Raw genomic sequence first — 18,878 nt, forward strand, 5'->3', positions numbered from 1 at the left:
GACATTCTGACAATGGTAAAACAAAACCAGGAAGACCTCCCGATGTGCCAACAAATCCTGATAGAAGCCGCACGTATCTTGTTCTCAGGGCACACCGGATGGGCCAGACGTCGGGTTGGTCGAGACCCTGGTTGTCCAGGGGGCGCCGGACATCGCCCGGTTTGGACCAACACTCAAAGGAGCACTGGACCGGGGGTTGATTAAAAATCCACGGGGGCCGACAAGTCCCTATGCAAGTTTTAGTTGTTATTAGGCAAATGGTAAAACCAATAATGCTGGGCCTTTCTGGAAGAGTTTTATTCAAAGCGAACTGTCAAGCGGGTCCCATACCCCTCACCATGTTAGGGACGCAAAATCAAGGAACATAACACCGGTATGACGAAAAGTAGGGTGGCAAGAGTGGAACAAAACACCAGGCATAAGGCCGAGCCTTCCACCCTTTACCAAGTATATGGATGCATTAATTAAATAAGAGATAATGTGATATACAATAATATCCATGTCCCAACATGGAACAACCTGCAACTAGCAACGCCATAAGAGGGGCTAAGCAAAGCGGTAACATAGCCAAACAACGGTTTGTTGGGACGGCGGAAAAAGGTTAGAGGCTGACTTGGCAATTTGGGAGGCTTTATAAACAAGTGGTAGGTAGCGCGACATAGCGATAGCATCGAGACAACTAGCATAGCAAAGATAGTAGTGGTATCTAGAGTAACGGTCATCTTGCCTGAAATCCCGCTAGGAAGAAGAACGAGTCCAAGAATAAGATGAACCAACATAGTCAAATAGATCCTCACAATCTCAACGTAACCGGAACTATCGAGAAGAAGCACAACCGGAAAGAAGCAAACAACATGCTAAACAACCATCACATAAACATGGCATGATGCACAATCAAGGATGATGCATGTCCGGTTTAATGAGGCATGGCATGGCAAAGTGCACAAACAATACTACAAGTTAAGTGGAGCTCAATATTGTTTGTGCACTTCACAACAATTATTTAGTTCTCTTTGCATACTGACGGAACTTCACAACAATTATTTAGTTCTCTCTCGTTTATGAACAAGATAATATTAAATGTTGGTTAACGTGGCAAGAGGTGTAGCATAATAAAACTACCTATCTAGGAAAGTTTAAATGAGGCCGGAACAATAAACAACAATTCCGGAAAATCTCATATGCATATTTTGGGATTGGTATTGTTCTGCCCTAAACACAATTTTAGAGTTGTTAAACATGCAAAGTAATGCTACCATGTTAATCTATGCATTTTTCTAAGCAAGTTACATATATAATTTATTTAATTCGAAGCTACGGTTATTTAGTTATGGAAAAAATCATTTTAACATGGCATTTAGCAAACTAAATGCAAACATCATCTTAAACATTTTAAACATGCATGAATGTTGTAAATTATGAAAGTACAGGAAATTCTAAGCATTTTACATGTTTAAAACATTTTAATCCGATGCACGGTTCATGAGTTATTAAATGCCTGAAGAACATGGGTCTTTCTGCAAAACTGGTAGTCTCTGGATAATTGCTAAAATTGCAATAAAGGAAAAAAACACGCATCAGGCCGAATCTGCAGGCTGCTGGGGCGCTCACCATGGGCTCGGCCCAGTAGGTGCAGCGGCTGGACGGGCTGGCTGCGGCTTGTTGCGCTGGGCCGCAGCGTTCACGTGCTGGCTCGAATCAGGATCAACACGACCGATGCAGGGGAAGCAGGGCATCTCCTCTTCGAGCCAAGGTGCACGAGGAGCTTGCTACCAGCGGGGCGATGACGCAGCTACGGAAGGCCGAGGAACAGGTGGATCCGGGAACGGGGTCGCGCAGGCGGCGGATCCGGCGGAACTGGAGGCGGCGCGACGAACTGAGGAGGCAATGACCTCTACTCCTCCAGCAAAACGACGACGAGGTGGAGAAGTCAGCCGCAGCACGACGCGAGGAAAAGAAAAGGGGCCAGAGGCTGTGCAAGGAGCTCACCAGCGGGCGGTGAGGACGATGCCGAGCAGGAGGAACCGGGCGAGGCGGCTTGGACTTGGCGCTGTCGTCCTCATCCTCCGTGATCGCACATAGAAGCAGGGGAGGCAGTGGCCCGACTCAGGCGGCTTGGCGAGGGGAGAGGTCAACGCAGTCATGTGTCTCCTCGTTCGATGCAGGGGGCAGTAGGCGCGGTGACGCTGGTCGATGGCGCTGGCCATGGGAACTCCGGCGAGTTCTCTGACGAGAAGGAGAGCGGGCGTCGGGGATTGCAGGTCCTGGGTGGAGCAGCAGGGGCGATGGCTATGGCGCGGCCGTGGGCGTGCAGATGACCATGAGGAGGCGCGGAAGGTTGTTGCTGCGAGATGTGGTGCAAGATAGAGAGAGAGGTCAGCGAGGAGGAGCGGCAGGGCTTGCGATGAAGTGGCTCACCGGAGATGGTGAGGCGACGGAGCGGGTGGTGGCTGGCACGGTGCCACGTGGGAAGGAGGGCGCCGGTCATGGTGGGGCTTGAGCTCCTGGTTCGCTAGGAAAACGACGACGGGGACGAAGCAAGGGTCCGATGAATCCGGGCGACTCGCAACAAGGACGACAGAGGAGGCCATGGCGAGGAGGCAAATGGTGACTCCAATGACACGAGGCTGAAGATGGCGGGGTTGAGGAAGAGCCCGGGCGCCATGGACGACAAGTGAGGGAGCTCGGGGAAGCAACTACATCGGGAGGTGGTGACGCTGGAGCATTCTTGGGGAGGAGAAGTGGCACGCGAGGAGCCGCTGCTGGTCATGGTCGTCGGCGGGGATGAGGCCTCGGGCAGGAGGAGATCGGCTAGCGGCGCTGGTTGTATGGGTGCAGAAATTGAGGTGGAGGATTTTTGGATCAGGAGGAGATCCCGAGGTGGGAGATGCTGGCGGTGGTGGGATGGGACAAGGGTCCTATTTTTTAGGGTTTGACCAGATTTAGACTAGGAGTCTCTTATATAGGGAAAATGGGGGAGTTTAGGGTAGATTCAGAACCTCTGATCGAAATCGAGCGGTTGAGAAAAATAGACTAGGAGAGTTCAATAAATAAAACAAAGATGTTTAAGGGATGTTTGGGGATGATCCAGACCCATAGGTAACGACAGAGCGGGTCGGGTTAGGGACAACTTTTGGACGCGGGCGAGGGGTCTGAGTAAAGTGTAGAGAGGGTCAAACGGTCAGACAAGAGGGGCTCGGAAAACCCGACCGATCTCAGAACAGTCAATGAAAGCAAGGGGTTTAATGGGCTCAGAAAAGAGAGAGAAGAGGGCGGCCCGGCTGGTCTAAGAGAAGGTCAACAAAGACAACGAAGAAGCGGCGACTACGAGCAGATGCAACTTTTGAAAACATGACGTCAACGGAGTGCCGATGCAATGTGATTGATGCGATGATGAATGCAACAAACAAATAATTAACATAGCTGACACGCAAAACAAGGAAGGCATCTAGAGCGTCGGTCTTGGGGCGTCACAACTCTCCTCAACTTACAAGAGATCTCGACCTGAGATCTAAGGATGGCATCGGAGAGAAGCAGAAAAGGAAGAGGAGAGGTAGAACTAAGTTGCTTCTTGTACAAACGAGTGAAACCAATGAACCTTGAGAGGTTAAATTTTTTTGACAAAAGAATACAACGGAAATGAACGAAGTTGAAAACACTCCGTTAGAAAAGTGGAACAAGGAACATTGTGAAAACCTTGTTGGTGCAAAGACATGAATGAAGTGCTCCAGCGACAAGGAAGGACATGTAACCACTCTGGTTGAAACGGAATAAGAAAGGAATGAGAACAAAAGAATGCAGGTAGCACTCCAGTACAAAAGAGAAGCAAAACTTGACAAGATGGGAAGAACCTGAAAAGAGGACACGACACTCTGGTTAAATGGATAAGCACGAAAAGAACACGATCCTCACAATACGAGATGATGAGTGAAGAGAGCAACATCACAATGCCTCCGGAAGAAAGAATAGAAGATAGGTCATTGGAATAAAAGAATGGAGAAGAAAATGACAACTTCTGCCACAAATGAGCTTGGAAAGTATCCTTGCCAAGAAGGATTGAACGAAGTTGTTGGAAAATCAACAACGAAAAGAACAAGCTTGTTGTGGGCTTATGGAAACATCTCAAGAATATGAGGTGACAAACGGCCACTAACGAAAACCATTGATTTGAGTGAGAGCACCAAAGAGATGAAAAACTTCTTTCACCGCGAGAATAGGAGGAATCTTGGATCATTGATAAACACAAAAATAGCAACATTCCTTAGGGAAGGCTTTAAATGAAATCTATACCAAGATAACACCAACGAAGAAATTGTTGGGTTGAAAAGATCTCGTGAACGAATTGAAAATGATGGGTTTAAAATATATCACTCTTGAAAACTTGTGAATCATGAAACACAAAAGGAAATTGTCAAGAATGACATAACACCACCGCAAATGATAAGGTCGAAAGAATTGCACTTCAAAATGCAACATGAAGAAATCTTGAACTCCTCCAAAAAGAATCTTGAAGAATGCTTCAAGAACGAACAAAATCTTTGATGAACCACCATGTTGAGCCTTCGTGAGAACACCGGTAACAAAAGAATAATAAAACAAAAGGAAAGATAAGTTGAAAACACAAGGCGAAGCCTTGCAATGATTGGATGGAGCTTCGCGATGATATAACCGAGAAAACTTGGAACTCCGGAAAAAGAAAGATGAAACAATTGAAACTGAGAATTTGATGAACCTCCGTAATAAGGAATTGAATTCACTCGATGAAACAAGAATAAGAATTACATTATGCTTATTCTTCATCAATTAAATTGATGACCAATGGATTTGGCATACTACTCATTCTCGTTGGAAGGGGTTAAGGAGAGATATATCACAAACTTGGGAAAGTCTTGAACGAACCACCAATAGGAATTGAAAAAGAACGTAGCAAAGGGACGGATCACCGGGAAGATTTAGAAAATGAATGAAGATACTTGAGGGAATTCAGATACGAGAGAACGAAGAGATCATGAACTGATTACAGGATATTTGAACGATGGACTGGAACAATTGGGGAATGAGAGCTGAACGTTGAGAACGAATAAATCCAAAATGATGGGATTCATAGGAACAAAATGGAAAGAACTCATGAAATGCTTCAGATTGGTATGAAAAGAATTCTCACGATTGCAAATGATTTGAGAGGATGGCATGAACCTAGAACTGCGAATCTTCAAGAGAACGGACCAAGATTTAGGAAAAAATTCTTCTTCGGTCTTCAAATGTTGAGAATGATGATGAGAACCACCATGACAATTGATGAGACACTCCGAAACAATGAAGAATAGAAATGTTGAACCAGCGATCTTGGAGAAGGAATATGACTGATGATAATTCATTCTTACGTCAAACTTTGAAAAAGAATTTGAGAATAACTCCGGAAAAATCAGAAGAGTTAGGTAAGATCCTGGGTAAAGAACTGTGGGTTAGGGCCCACTCAAGAGAAACACCGTTGAAATGATTTTGAAGAGAGATTGCACCAGTTGAATTAAATGGCTTGAATGAGATAACATCCTCGAAAGAACTTGAGCAAATTGAGAATGGAAACTTGAATCTTCTGAGTCATCTTCAGTGCTCCGGAACAAATGAATAGCAAGAGGTGAATGATTGAGAGGTGCACCAGCGAGAAAAAGCATTTGAAAGGAGGAAAGGGATATGATCAACACCGAAAGCTTGAATTGAATCCACCGGAGAAGAAAACGAGAACGAAGAAGGATGAACTTGAAGCTCCTAAGCATCTTCATGAGAATCACCGGCTAAGAACATTGAAGGAAAGAATGAAGAAACTTCACATCAATGAAATGGATAACGGATTAAGAAATCCGATTTCTTGAAGAAAAAGGGTGGGAGGGCGGGAAAAACAAAGGCAACTTGGGACGGATGAAAACGAGCACCAGTTGGAAAAGAATTGACATGAAAATCTCGTTGATCAAGAAGGATTAGCACTCCCATAGAAAATATGAGAACACAACTTAGGAAAGGTATGGAATCAACATTGACATCGAAGCAACTCGAATACCACAACTCAAAACACAACAAAGTATTTGGCTTGCATAATAAGCCGGAACAAACATATGATATACCCCATATAGTATCATGTGTCTGTTGGAAAGATATCCTACGAGATACTTGAATTCCCACCTAAAAACTCCTGAAACTTTCTGGTTATGCAATATGGTGTTGGGGATACAGGGAGGCACAAATATATCACACAACTAACAAGCCCTACGCTCCAACTGTATCCATCCGTCAACACATAACCAAGAAACCTTCAGAAATCGTGTACCTCAGACCTTCGAAAACGTCCGATATACTAGATGTGGCAATACATCTGATCGCTCTCCCCAGTACTGGGTGTCGTTAAACTACTCTCACCACCAAGAGTATAGAAGCATTTTCGATGTCGATGAACTCTGGTATTCCAGAACTGAAACGATAAGCACTGTGACAAAAAAACCTTGGAGCTCAACTCCCCGGGACACCGTCACAACCCCTAAATGTCATGAGGCACCAAGAAAAAATTCCTGTCACAATGATATCGCAACAATCCAACAATACCCGCATGATCCTACAAAAAAATTGAGTGAAAAAGAGGAGAGTGAAGTCAAAACATCTATGTCAGGAGTCCTCACCAGAGCGACGAAGGGGCTGAGGAGTAAAACGTATTTCTACTCTCCGATATAACTAAGACTCAAAATAGTTTTCTTCTAGACTCAACAACGGCAACAGTTCGATCAATCAAGGGGACTCCTAAAGTCGGTAAGGCTCTGATACCAACTTGTAGTGCCCAAGATGCGATTCTATCCCAATCACGTGATGAACTCATGATTAGGGTACAACCGCATTTCGAGCGCATAGCAAGGTGGATATCATTACAACATACCATGTACTGAATAGATGAGAATACAAGATAAAGGCTTACACTCGCCACAAGTTACAACATTCATACAACAATACATCAATACATAGCAATCATCATACATGAGAGTAGGATCCGATTATGGATGAAATAAAACGAAAAAGAAGAACGACATCCACCCTGCTAGCCCAAGCTCCCCCGACTTGGAACCTATCCCTTGATAGAAGAAGAAGAACTCCAAAAGCAATCAAGCATCCCTCTCACGTCAGGTCATCGCATTACCTATACCTGCAACTGTTGTTGTAGTAATTTGTGAGCCACGAGGACTCAGGAATCCCATTACCATGGGTATCAAGACTAACAAAGCTTAATGGGTAGGAAAAGGTAAGTGGTGAGGTTGCAGCAGCGACTAAGCAATGTATGGTGGCTAACTTACGAGTATAAGAATAAGATGAGAAACTACGCAAACGGTTGCAAACTAGTAATGATCAATAAGTGATCCTGAACTACTTACGTTCAAACATAACCCAACCGTGTTCTCCTCTCGAACTTCCCCGAAAAGAGACAGTCATGGTTACACAACGCGGTTGGTGTATTTTAATTGAGTTTACTTCAAGTACTCTACAACTGGTTATTAAAAAATTCCCATCTGCCACATAACCACGGCCACGTCTCTCGAAAGTTTAAAGCCTGCAGGGGTGTCCCAACTTAGCCCATTACAAGCTCAGATCCGCGGAGACAATACTCCATCGCGGGACAGCCGATTAGACTCGGAATCCTAGTGCACAAGACATTTTGACAATGGTAAAACAAAACCAGCAAGATCTCCCGATGTGCCGACAAATCCCGATAGGAGCCGCACGTATCTCGTTCTCAGGGCACATCGGATGGGCCAGACGTCGGGTTGGCTGAGACCCTGGTTGCCCAGGGGCACCGGATATCGTCTGGTTTGGACCAACACTCAGAGGAGCACTGGCCCGGGGGTTGATTTAAAATCCACGGGGGCCGGCAAGTCCCTATGAAAGTTTTAGTTGTTATTAGGCAAATGGTAAAACCAATTTTGGGCCTTGCTGGAAGAGTTTTATTCAAAGCGAACTGTCAAGAGGGTCCCATACCCCTCACCGTGCTAGGGACGCAAAATCAAGGAACATAACACCGATATGACGGAAACTAGGGTGGCAAGAGTGGAACAAAACACCAGGTATAAGGCCGAGCCTTCCACCCTTTACCAAGTATATAGATGCATTAATTAAATTAGAGATAATGTGATATCCCATGATATCCATGTCCCAACATGGAACAACCTGCAACTAGCAACGCTATAAGAGGGGCTGAGCAAAGCGGTAACATAGCCAAACAACGATTTGCTGGGACGGTGGAAAAAGGTTAGAGGCCGACTTGGCAATTTGGGAGGCTTTATAAACAAGTGGTAGGTAGCGCGACATGGCGATAGCATCGAGACAACTAGCATAACAAAGATAGTAGCGGTATCCAGAGTAACGGTCATCTTGCCTGAAATCCCGCTAGGAAGAAGAACGAGTCCAAGAAGAAGACGGACCAACATAGTCGAACGGATCCTCACAACCGCAACGTAACCGGAACTATCGAGAAGAAGCACAGCCGGAAAGAAGCAAACAACATGGTAAACAACTATCACATAAACATGGCATGATGCACAATCAAGGATGATGCATGTCTGCTTTAATGAGGCTTGGCATGGCAAAGTGCACAAATAATACTACAAGTTAAGTGGAGTTCAATATGGAACGAGTTGCATATTGACGGAACTTCACAACAATTATTTAGTTCTCTCTCCTTTATTAACAAGACACGATTAAATGTTGGTTAACATGGCAAGAGGTGTAGCATAATAAAACTACCTATCTAGGCAAGTTTAAATGAGGCGGGAACAACAAACAACAATTCCAGAAAATCTCATATGCATATTTTGGGATTGGTACTATTCTGCCCTAAACATAATTTTAGAGTTGTTAAACATGCAAAGTAATGCTACCATGTTAATCTATGCATTTTTCTAAGCAAGTTACATATATAATTTATTTAATTCAGAGCTACGGTTATTTAGTTATGGAAAAAATCATTTTAACATGGCATTTAGCAAATTAAATGCAAACAACATTTTAAACATACTTGAAAGTTTAAAATTATGAAAGTACATGAAATTCTAAGCATTTTACATGTTTAAAACATTTTAATCTGATGCATGGTTCATGAGTTATTAAATGCATGAAGAACAGGGGTCCTTCTACAAAACTAGCAGTCTCTGGATAATTGCTAAAATTGCAACAGAGGAAAAAAACACGCATCGAGCCGAATCTGCAGGCTGCTGGGGCACTCACCATGGGCTTGGCCCAGTAGGTGTAGCAGCTGGATGGGCTGGCCGCGGCTTGTTGCACTAGGCCACAACATTCACGTGCTGGCTCGGATCGGGGTCAATGCGAACGATGCAGGGGAAGCAGGGCGTCTCCTCTTCGAGCCAAGGCGCGGGAGGAGCTAGCAGCAACGAGGCGATGACACAGCTACGGGAGGTCGAGGAACAGGTGGATTCGGGAGTAGGGTCGCGTTGGCGGCGGATCCGGCGGAACTGGAGGCGACGCGACGAACTGAAGAGGCAACGACCTCGACTCCTGCAGCAAAACGACGGCGAGGCGAAGAAGTCAGCCGCGGCGTGACATGAGGAAAAGAAAAGGGACCAGAGGCTGCACAAGGAGAGTTCAATAAATAAAACGGAGATGTTTTAGGGATGTTTGGGGATGATCCGGACCCATCGGTAACGACAGAGTGGGTCGAGTTCGAGACAACTTTTGGACGCGTGCGACGGGTCTGAGTAAAGTGTAGAGAGGGTCAAACGGTCAGACAAGAGGGGCTCGAAAAACCCGATCGGTCTCGAAATGGTCAACAAAAGCAAGGGGTTTAATGGGCTCAGAAAAGAGAGAGAAGAGGGCGGTCCGGCTGGTCTAAGAGAAGGTCAACAGAGACAATGAAGAAGCGGCGACTACGAGCGGATGAAACTTTTGAAAACATGACAACAACGGAGTTCCTATGCAATGCGAATGATGCGATGATGAATGCAACAAACAAATAATTAACACAACTGACATGCAAAACAAGGAAGGCATCTGGAGCGTCGGTCTTGGGGCGTCACAAGCTCTCTGTACCGAATGCTCTCTTTGAAGGCGCAAACAGCTTGGTGCTCTGATACATTTTCTACAGTATGATGAAGAGTAGTCCATCTCTGGATGAAGTCTCTCAAAGTCTCATTCTATTTCTGAACGCAATGCTGCAATTCAGTCAGTCCAGCAGGTCGCTTGCAGGTGCCCTCAAATGTTTTGATAAACACTCGGGCCAATTCTTGCCAACTGAAAATACTTTCAGGGGCCAACTGATTCAACCAAGCTCTTACTGAACCCTCGAGCATCAACGGGAGGTGCTTCATGGCTACATCATCGTTGCCTCCACCAATCTGCATTGCCATTCGTAATCTTCCAGCCAAGTGTCAGGCTTTGACTCACCGGTGAACTTACTCATGCCCATTGCCAATCTGAAGTTGGGAGGGATCTCTGCAGCACGGATGGCCCTACTGAAACATTCTGGCCCAGAAACATGTACTCTGCTTCCACTCGGATGTTTTCTGTCCTGTCCTTCTCTGTGTGCCCGGCCTCTGTCGACCAGACCTTGTACAAGAAGAGATCTCGCATCAAAACCAGGCTCTCTGGGTCGACTGGAACTCTTCGCTCATCACCATACGGACGCCTGTCATCATACCACCGGGGCGCGTACGACCCGCCCCTCGGAGGGGGCGTAGGCACTTGACGATGGTCATCGCGAGTGTACCGGTGATCATACTGTCCGTGGCCTCAATTCAGGTACTGATCTTGGTGATGCCCTCTATTGTCACGCCGCAGGGGTGATCTTGGGCTATGTGCCAACTGAACTGTGTCCGCAACCACAGATCTACTATGGATCATGTTGCGCGACTGAGAAACATCCGAGTTTTGTTCACCCGCCGCTCGAAGCAGCGCGCGGATCCGCAGGAGCCCCCTATCAACTTCTGAATGAGACAACTGAATTGACTCTGCTATTCGCGCCGCGGCTGCAAGATTCTGGACTAGAGTACGGTATACCTGAGGTTCAGGTGGAAACAATTGACGAGGGCATCGACTGGATTCGGGGATCTGCCGACGGGCACGCTCGTCGAGTGAATGTTGGAGATTCTCCAGTCATGCACGCTCAGCCAAGGTGGCCAGACGCGCCGCCTCCAAGGCCCGAGCCTCGGAGGTCTCCCCAATGATGGGGGTGTGGAGTGCCTCCATGTTGCAACGATGTAGCTCGTCCCTCTGCTCTAAAGTGAGGGCTTCAGGATGATATTTACCGTGACGATGCGACCGGCCACCGCTGCCATCACCGCCGCCACCGCGACAGAACCTAGGTGGGCTACGCGGCATGTCGGCAATGAGGACTTCCGCCGCAGGGTCGCTGCTTCCACACTCGGAAAGAGTCTCCGCGGAACCTGTCAATAGGTTGAATGGTCCGTAGAGAGATTCGTCAGGCTCGATTGGTGTGACTTGAGCGGTGGCTGTCTGTCGAGCCACAGCATGCCTCAACCACCGGTGAAGCTGCGACCGACCGGATCGCTTGCGGTGTCGTACAGAGGGGAGAGTGGATGATGCGGGAGCCGACTGATACTGGGTCGACGGCTGCCGCAGGAGGACGCTGCGGGCGCTCGCTCGGAAGTGCGCCGCCCCACGGACAAGAAGGGCCTCGACATCGAGGGGGGCCTCTTCGAGCCAGGCGGAGTTGTCGGCGATGAAAATGAGCGCGCTGTGACGGATCTCGTGGCCCAAAGCCAAACGACTGCCGGAAACCATGTTGATGAAGATCGGAAAAAACTACAACCTCACCGTAAGTCGCTAAGATGCCTGCCCCACGGTGGGCGCCAACTGTCGTGGGAGTGAGTCTGAGAGTAAGAATAGGGGGTACGTAGGAGGAGGTAAGGTCCTAACTACGGCGAGGTTGTGCACGCAAGGTTTACGCATTCAAGCCCTTCTTGGAGGAAGTAATACCCTACGTGTCGGTGCCCGGAGGCTTGGTCGATTGGATATGGATAAAAGTGTAATGCCCCGGATACAACTTTCCATATTTGGACTCCGACTCTTGCCTTTTCTGGAGATGTGTTGTGAGTTTCCCTTCGTGGTTGGGTTTTGTCTTCGTTTTGCATTTTGTCCATGTCATGCATAGCTTATCATGTCATCATGTGCATCACATTTGCATACGTGTTTGTCTCATGCATCCGAGCATTTTCCCCGTTGCCCGTTTTGCAATCCGGCACTCCTACATCCTCCAGCACCCCCCTTTTGTCTCTTTCCTTGTGCGGGTGTTAAACTTTCTCGGAATGGACTGAGATTTGCCAACCGGCCTTCGTACACCATCAGTAGACCGCCTGTCAAGTTTCATGCCATTTGGAGTTCGTTTGATACTCCAACGGTTGTTGCAGCCCAACACCCCTCTAAAGTGGCCCTATAACCCATCCAAAACCCTCCATCCTCTCGGTCGTTCGATCACGATCGCGTGGCCGAAAAACGCACCTCATTTGGACTCTCCAAACTCCCTCTACCTATAAATATGTGCTCCTCCCGAATTTTTCGCGCAGTCTAAACCCTAGCCCTTCTCCACCGCGCCGCCGGACATGTCCACCCTCGCCGGACATGTCCAGCTGGCCACGTCGCTCCGACCAACCCCATCGCGCCATGTCATCGCGCCGCCGCCCACAGCCTATCTGGCGCCGCCACCTCACCGCGCCTCTCTCTCCTCCCAATGCGGGCCCGTGGAACCCAGATCTGGCCCGCCCGGGCCCAGATCCCCGCCACCCGCGCCCGTAGGCACCTGGCCGCGCCACCGCCCGCCGGCTCTTCGCCGCCGCCGCTTGAGCTCCGCAGGCGCCCGTTCGCCGCGCCCCGCCGGTACCCCGCCGCCGCTCATCACCACCTCTCGCCTCCGCTCCGCGCCTCCGTTCCCGCCGCCGCCTGCGCCGGGCGTGGCCCGCGCGCCACCCAGCCCCGACCGGCTCCGCCCCTCCGCCTAGTCGGCTGCCGCCCCGGAGACCCGCGTCGGCCCCGCGCCGCCCTGTGCCATCTCCTCCTCGCCGGAGATCCGCCTCCGCCGGATTCGAGAGAGGTGGACGAGATCCACCAATCCCGGGAACCAAACGTCGTCCCCGTGCCCGGGTCCCTCCGTCCCGGGTCGAGCCCGTCCCGCGTTGACTTTTCGCGGAGGTGATTTTCTTCTAAGTCCCTAGATCTGCAACATTTTCAAGACCTGTTCATCGCATCATAACTCCTCATCCGTAGCATCGTTTTGTGCATGCAATATATCAAAATGTTCATTAGGATGTGCTCTTCATTTTGTTCCATTGCACCATGCTTTTTTGAGTCCATCTTGATGCCAAAATGACTGATGCAAGAGTGCTATAAAATGTTAGGTGCCGATTCTTAACAGATCTTGAGCATTTGTCATTTTTGCCATGATTATTGTGTGCTGCATATGGTCATGAGCTCTACATGTGTTTTGGGCTATGCCATGCCATATTTACATGGGTGTATGCCATGTATTTTTGTGATCAATGTGGTGACTAGCACAAGCACGCAAAGTAGCTCTCGTGATATTGCTGATTTTAGAGACTTAGAATTTCACTAAGTCTTTGCTCTGCTGTTATTTTTATGCCATGTATTCATGTTGCTACAGAGAGATCCATGCTTCTTTTGAGTATGTTCAGTAAGGATGATTTGGACATATGGTTGTGCTCTATCCATCCATGCCCCTATTTGCATTTATGGAGTGCCCTAGCATGACTCAATCTTGCTCTACTTTTGCTATAAAATGTTCATGGCAGATTATTTACGTGTTAATCAATTTTGCCAAGGTTGTTGTAGTTGATACATGCATGCTATGAGATTGTTCTTGCCATGTTTAGCTTCATTAACATGTCTTCTTGCTGGTAGTATGCTTAGTTTCATGCAATGCCTTGTGTTGAGTGCATCGAGCTTGCAAACATGCCTTCATAATTCTGTTGATGCCATGTCCAGTTTTCTGCTAAGTCTGAATCTGTTAACGAAACTTGCTATGTTTACATGGGTTCCATCTTATCTTCTGATCCTTTTTGGCTTATGGTAAGTAAGGGACTTTTGTTATATGCTTTGAGTAGATTCATGCCATGCCTTGTATTGCTATGTTCTGTTCCTGTAGCATGTTGTTATCTTGCTCTAAACATTGCTTCCTGATGTTAATTCCAGGCATGTTAGTATTTTCACTAAGTCTGTGATGCTGGTATCTTTTGCACTTTTGCCATTCTTGTTTGAACCTGCTCTTGTGTGTTTTAGCCGTAGCTCAGTGTTCATATTTTGTCAAGCATCTTGAGTAGACCACTGCCATGTGCTTTGTTGCTATGTTGGAGTGCAGTAGCTTAGTTTCTTGTTGCATACTAGATGGCATCGTGCTGTTAATCGCAGTATTGTGCCATTCTTGTTTTGCTTGCCATTTGCAAACCGTGCATCCGATTCCGATGATCTTTATATCGATTTCGACCGAAATAAACTCATCTTTCCAGCAGCACGCTTGGTTTGCCAAGTTGAGACCTGGTTCAATCTTTTCCTTCCGGAGCACGCATATGCATTGCACATCACATTCCGCATATCATGCCATGTCATCATGTTGCTTGCGCATTGCACTGTGGTTGATTGTTGTTTCCTTTGCTTGTTTTCTTTCTTTGGGTAGAGCCGGGAGACGAGTTCGTGATCGAGGAACCCGTTGAGTATGCTTACGAGGATCAAGCTTTCGTCAACTCGGAGAACTTTGCAGGCAAGATGGCCATACCCTCGAAATCACTTCTATCTTTGCTTGCTAGTTGCTCGCTCTATAGTTTTGCCGCGATACCTACCATTTGCTATATCATGCCTCCCATTTGCCATGTCAGCCTCTAACCCATCTTTCCTAGCAAACCATTGTTTGGCTATGTTACCGCTTTGCTCAGCCCCTCTTATGGTGTTGCTAGTTGCAGGTGAAGATGGAGTATGTTCCTTGTTGGAACATGTTTTATTGTTGGGATACCATTATTATATCTTGTTTACTTTAATGCATCTATATACTTGGTAAAGGGTGGAAGGCTCGACCTTATGCCTGGTGTTTTGTTCCACTCTTGCCGCCCTAGTTTCCGTCATACCGGTGTTATGTCCCTTGATTTTGCGTTCCTTACGCGGTTGGGTTATAATGGGAACCCCTTGACAGTTCGCCTTGAATAAAACTCCTCCAGCAAGGCCCAACCTTGGTTTTACCATTTGCCACAAAAGCCTTTTTCCCTTGGGTTCTACAGACTCAAGGGTCATCTTTATTTAAAACCCCGGGCCAGTGCTCCTCCGAGTGTTGGTCCAAACTAGAGCACTTTGCAGGGCCCTCCCTTGGCAACTTGGGTTATGTTGGCTTCTGTACGCTTAGCTTATCCGTTGTGCCCTGAGAATGAGATATGTGTAGCTCCTATCGGGATTTGTCGGCACATTCGGGTGGCTTTGCTGGTCTTGTTTTACCATTGTCGAAATGTCTTGTAACCGGAATTCCGAGACTGATCAGGTCTTCCTGGGAGAAGGAATATCCTTCGTTGACCGTGAGAGCTTGTGATGGGCTAAGTTGGGACAACCCTGCAGGGTTTTGAACTTTCGAAAGCCGTGCCCGTGGTTATGGGCAGATGGGAATTTGTTAATATCCGGTTGTAGAAAACTTGACACTTAACTTAATTAAAATGAATCAACCGCGTGTGTAGCAGTGATGGTCTCTTTTCGGCGAAGCCCGGGAAGAGAACACGGTCCCGTGTTATGCTTGAACGTAAGTAGATTTAGGTTCACTTCTAGTTCACGACCGTGCTTGCTTCTCTTCTCGCTCTCATTTGCATAAGTTAGCCACCATATATGCTAGTGCTTGCTGCAACTCCACCTCACTACCCCTTTTCCTACCCATAAGCTTAAATAGTCTTGATCGCGAGGGTGTGAGATTGCTGAGTCCCCGTGACTCACAGATTACTTCCAAACCCAGGTGCAGGTGCCGATGATGCCAGTACAAGTGACGCAACTCAGCTCAAGTGGGAGCTCGATGAAGTTCGTGTTCGTTGTGTTGTTTCGTTCTCCTGTCGATCAGTAGTGGAGCCTAGTTGGGGCGATCGTGGATCTAGCATTAGGGGTTGTCTTTCTTTATTTGGTTCCATAGTTGGACCTTGATTGTATTCTGGATGATGTAATGCTATATTCATGTATTGTGTGAAGTGGCGATTGTAAGTCAACTGTTTATCCCTTTCTTATTCAGTACATGGGATGTGTAAAGATTACCCCTCTTGCGACATGCCTACTATGCGGTTATGCCTCTAAGTCGTGCTCCGACACGTGGGAGATATAGCCGCATCGTGGGTGTTACAAAAAGTTACAGGGGGTGTGAACCCTTGTTCCAGAGGAGGGGGTGGCTTATATAGGATGCGCTGGACCCCTCCAACCCTTAGTTACATAGGGTTCAACGTACATTAAGACAGGGCGTTACTGGTAACGCTAGCTATAAAGGACTATAAACGACCTTTAAGACTACGGAGTGAATGTATGCCCGTTACCATCCTGGGTGGCTTTAGATCTTCTGTATTGCGAGTGACTCTTCGTATAGTCGAATGACTCTATCTTTGTCGAGTGGAATTGGGATATCCGAGTGGTATATCTGGTCGAGTGGATTGCACTGCAAGGTGATTTCGGTCGGTATCTTCGGTTGTACTTTGAATGTCTTTGACTCTAGGGTAGTGTCCTTGGGTAGGTGATGAAGCTATGTACCTGGGGTAGGAGCACGGATCCGTCCCAAAGAGTCCTACCCAAGGACATCCCTAGAAGAAATCACCTATCAATCGACTTGAAGGTACTCCACTCGACAGGTTCAAGACACTCGACCAAGAAGCTACCACTCGACCATGAAGCTAATCACTCGACTGCCAGGAGACCTACAGTCACTCCGTAGGCAAACGGTCAGCTGTTAAGTAGTCTTCATGGTCATTATAGCACTTTATTAGAGGCGTTACCAGTAACGCCCCATCTTAAATGTACTTTAAACCCTGCATTACTGAGGGCAGGAGGGGGCCGGCGAACTCTATATAAGCCACCCCCCTCCTCAGTAGGAAGGGTTCGCACCCCTGTAATCCATACACGCATAATCCAGTCGACCGCCTCCGGGCTCCGAGACGTAGGGCTATTACTTCCTCCGAGAAGGGCCTGAACTCGTAAACCTCGCGTGTAACAACTTCCCAATAGCTAGGATCTAGCCTCTCCATACTCACCCCCCTACATCACTGTCAGAGTTAGAACCACGACAGTTGGCGCCCACCGTGGGGCAGGAATCTTAGCGCTTAGTTGGAGAAGTTGCGGTCTTTTCCGATCCCTTTGATCATGGTTTTTTGCGGAGTTTTGGTGGAGGGCCGCGAGATCCGTCTCGGCGCACTCACCTTCATCGCCGACGACTCCGCCTGGCTTCAGGAGGCACCACTCGACATCGACGCGCTCCCCGTCCGCGGCGCGACGCACTTCCGCGCATGCATTCGCGGCGTCCTCCTGCGGCAACCGTCGACCCAGTATCGGTCGACCCCCGCGTCGTCTCCCCGCCCTGTCTCCCACCAGCGCAAGCGCTCCGGTCGGTCGAGACTTCATCGGTGGGTGAGGCATGCCATGGCCCGCCAGTCGGCAGCCCCACAAGTTGCGGCAATCGAGCCCGTCGAGTCCCTCTATGGTCTGTTTGACCTGTCGATTGGCTCCATGGAGACCACATCCGAGTGCGACAGCAGCGACCCAGTGGCTGAGGTTCTGGCGGTCGATGGGACTCACAGTCCACCCGGTTTCCCTCGCACTGGCGGAGCTACGGGCGGAGGCGACCCGTCGCGTTCCCACGATGAGTATCTGCCCGAACCTCTCACGTCGTTACAGTGGGAGGAGCTTTGCCGCCGGAACATGGACGCACTCCTCACTCCTATTGTCGGAGAAACCCCCGAGGCCCGGGCCTTGGAGGACGTGCGCCTTGCTAACCTGGCCGAGCGCACTCGACTGGAGAATCTCCAGCGAATACTCGACGAGCAAGCGCGTCCTCGGGCTCCCGAGTCCAGTCGACGTCCGCTAGCTCCCGAGTCCAGTCGGCGCCGGCCCTTCTCACCGCCTCAGGTATATCGAACCCCAGTTCAGAATCTGGCCACCGCAGCCCGTATAGCAGAATCAATTCAGCCATCCCAGTCAGAGGCAGGCAGAGGCTTGTTGCAGATCAGAGCATTGCTCCGGGCGGCAGGAAACCAGAATTCCGCCGTTTCCCAGTCGCGAGATAGGATCCACAGTCGATCCGTTGCAGCGGACACAGTTCAGTCGGCCCATAGCCCGAGATCGCCCCCGAGGCGTGAGGGACGTGATGACCGGCATGATCAGTACCGGAGAAATGAACAGTATGATCATCGATTCGGACGAGATGATCGACGTCGAGTGCCAACCCCTCCCCCGAGGAGCGGGTCATATGCGCCTCGACGGCAAGATGACAGACGCCCTCACAGTGTTGGGCAGAGGATTCCAGTCGACCCCAGAGACCCAGGCTTTGATGCGAGGTCTATCCTCGTTCAAGGTTTGGTCGACAGGAACAGGGCTCATCGAGAGGGCCACGACAGAGATGCGCCTGCCAACAGCAGCAAAGCACGTGTTTCAGGGCCGGAGTGCTTCAGTCGAGCCATCAGGGCCGCAGTGATTCCTCCCAATTTCAGGCTGGCAACTGGAGTCAGCAAGTTCACCAGCGAGTCCAAGCCTGACACTTGGCTCGAAGATTACCGAGTGGCTGTACAGATTGGCGGTGGCAATGATGAAGTGGCCATGAAGCATTTGCCTCTTATGTTGGAGGGCTCAGCCAGAGCGTGGTTGAATCA

General features: G+C 48.6%; 1 protein-coding gene across 1 annotated transcript; it reads right to left on the reverse strand.

Moving 5' to 3' along the window:
* Positions 1-1,269: 1,269 nt before the first annotated feature.
* On the reverse strand, positions 1,270-2,918 carry LOC125553850. Its single transcript, XM_048717520.1, has 3 exons — positions 2,419-2,918; positions 1,990-2,344; positions 1,270-1,894 (listed from the first exon to the last, which is right to left on the reverse strand). Coding segments are annotated over exons 1-3 (426 nt in total). The 5' UTR covers positions 2,489-2,918; the 3' UTR covers positions 1,270-1,893.
* Between the last annotated feature and the right edge of the window lie 15,960 nt (positions 2,919-18,878).

This window comes from Triticum urartu, chromosome 4 (genome assembly GCF_003073215.2).
Source record: "Triticum urartu cultivar G1812 chromosome 4, Tu2.1, whole genome shotgun sequence".
NCBI lineage: Eukaryota > Viridiplantae > Streptophyta > Magnoliopsida > Poales > Poaceae > Triticum > Triticum urartu.

Excerpts from the sequence above, each read along its gene's own strand:
- LOC125553850 (XM_048717520.1), bottom strand. The coding sequence starts at position 2,488 with ATGACCGGCGCCCTCCTTCCCACGTGGCACCGTGCCAGCCACCACCCG. Across the intron at positions 2,345-2,418 it reads CCGTCGCCTCACCATCTCCG|CAACAACCTTCCGCGCCTCC; the intron begins GTGAGCCACTTC and ends CACATCTCGCAG.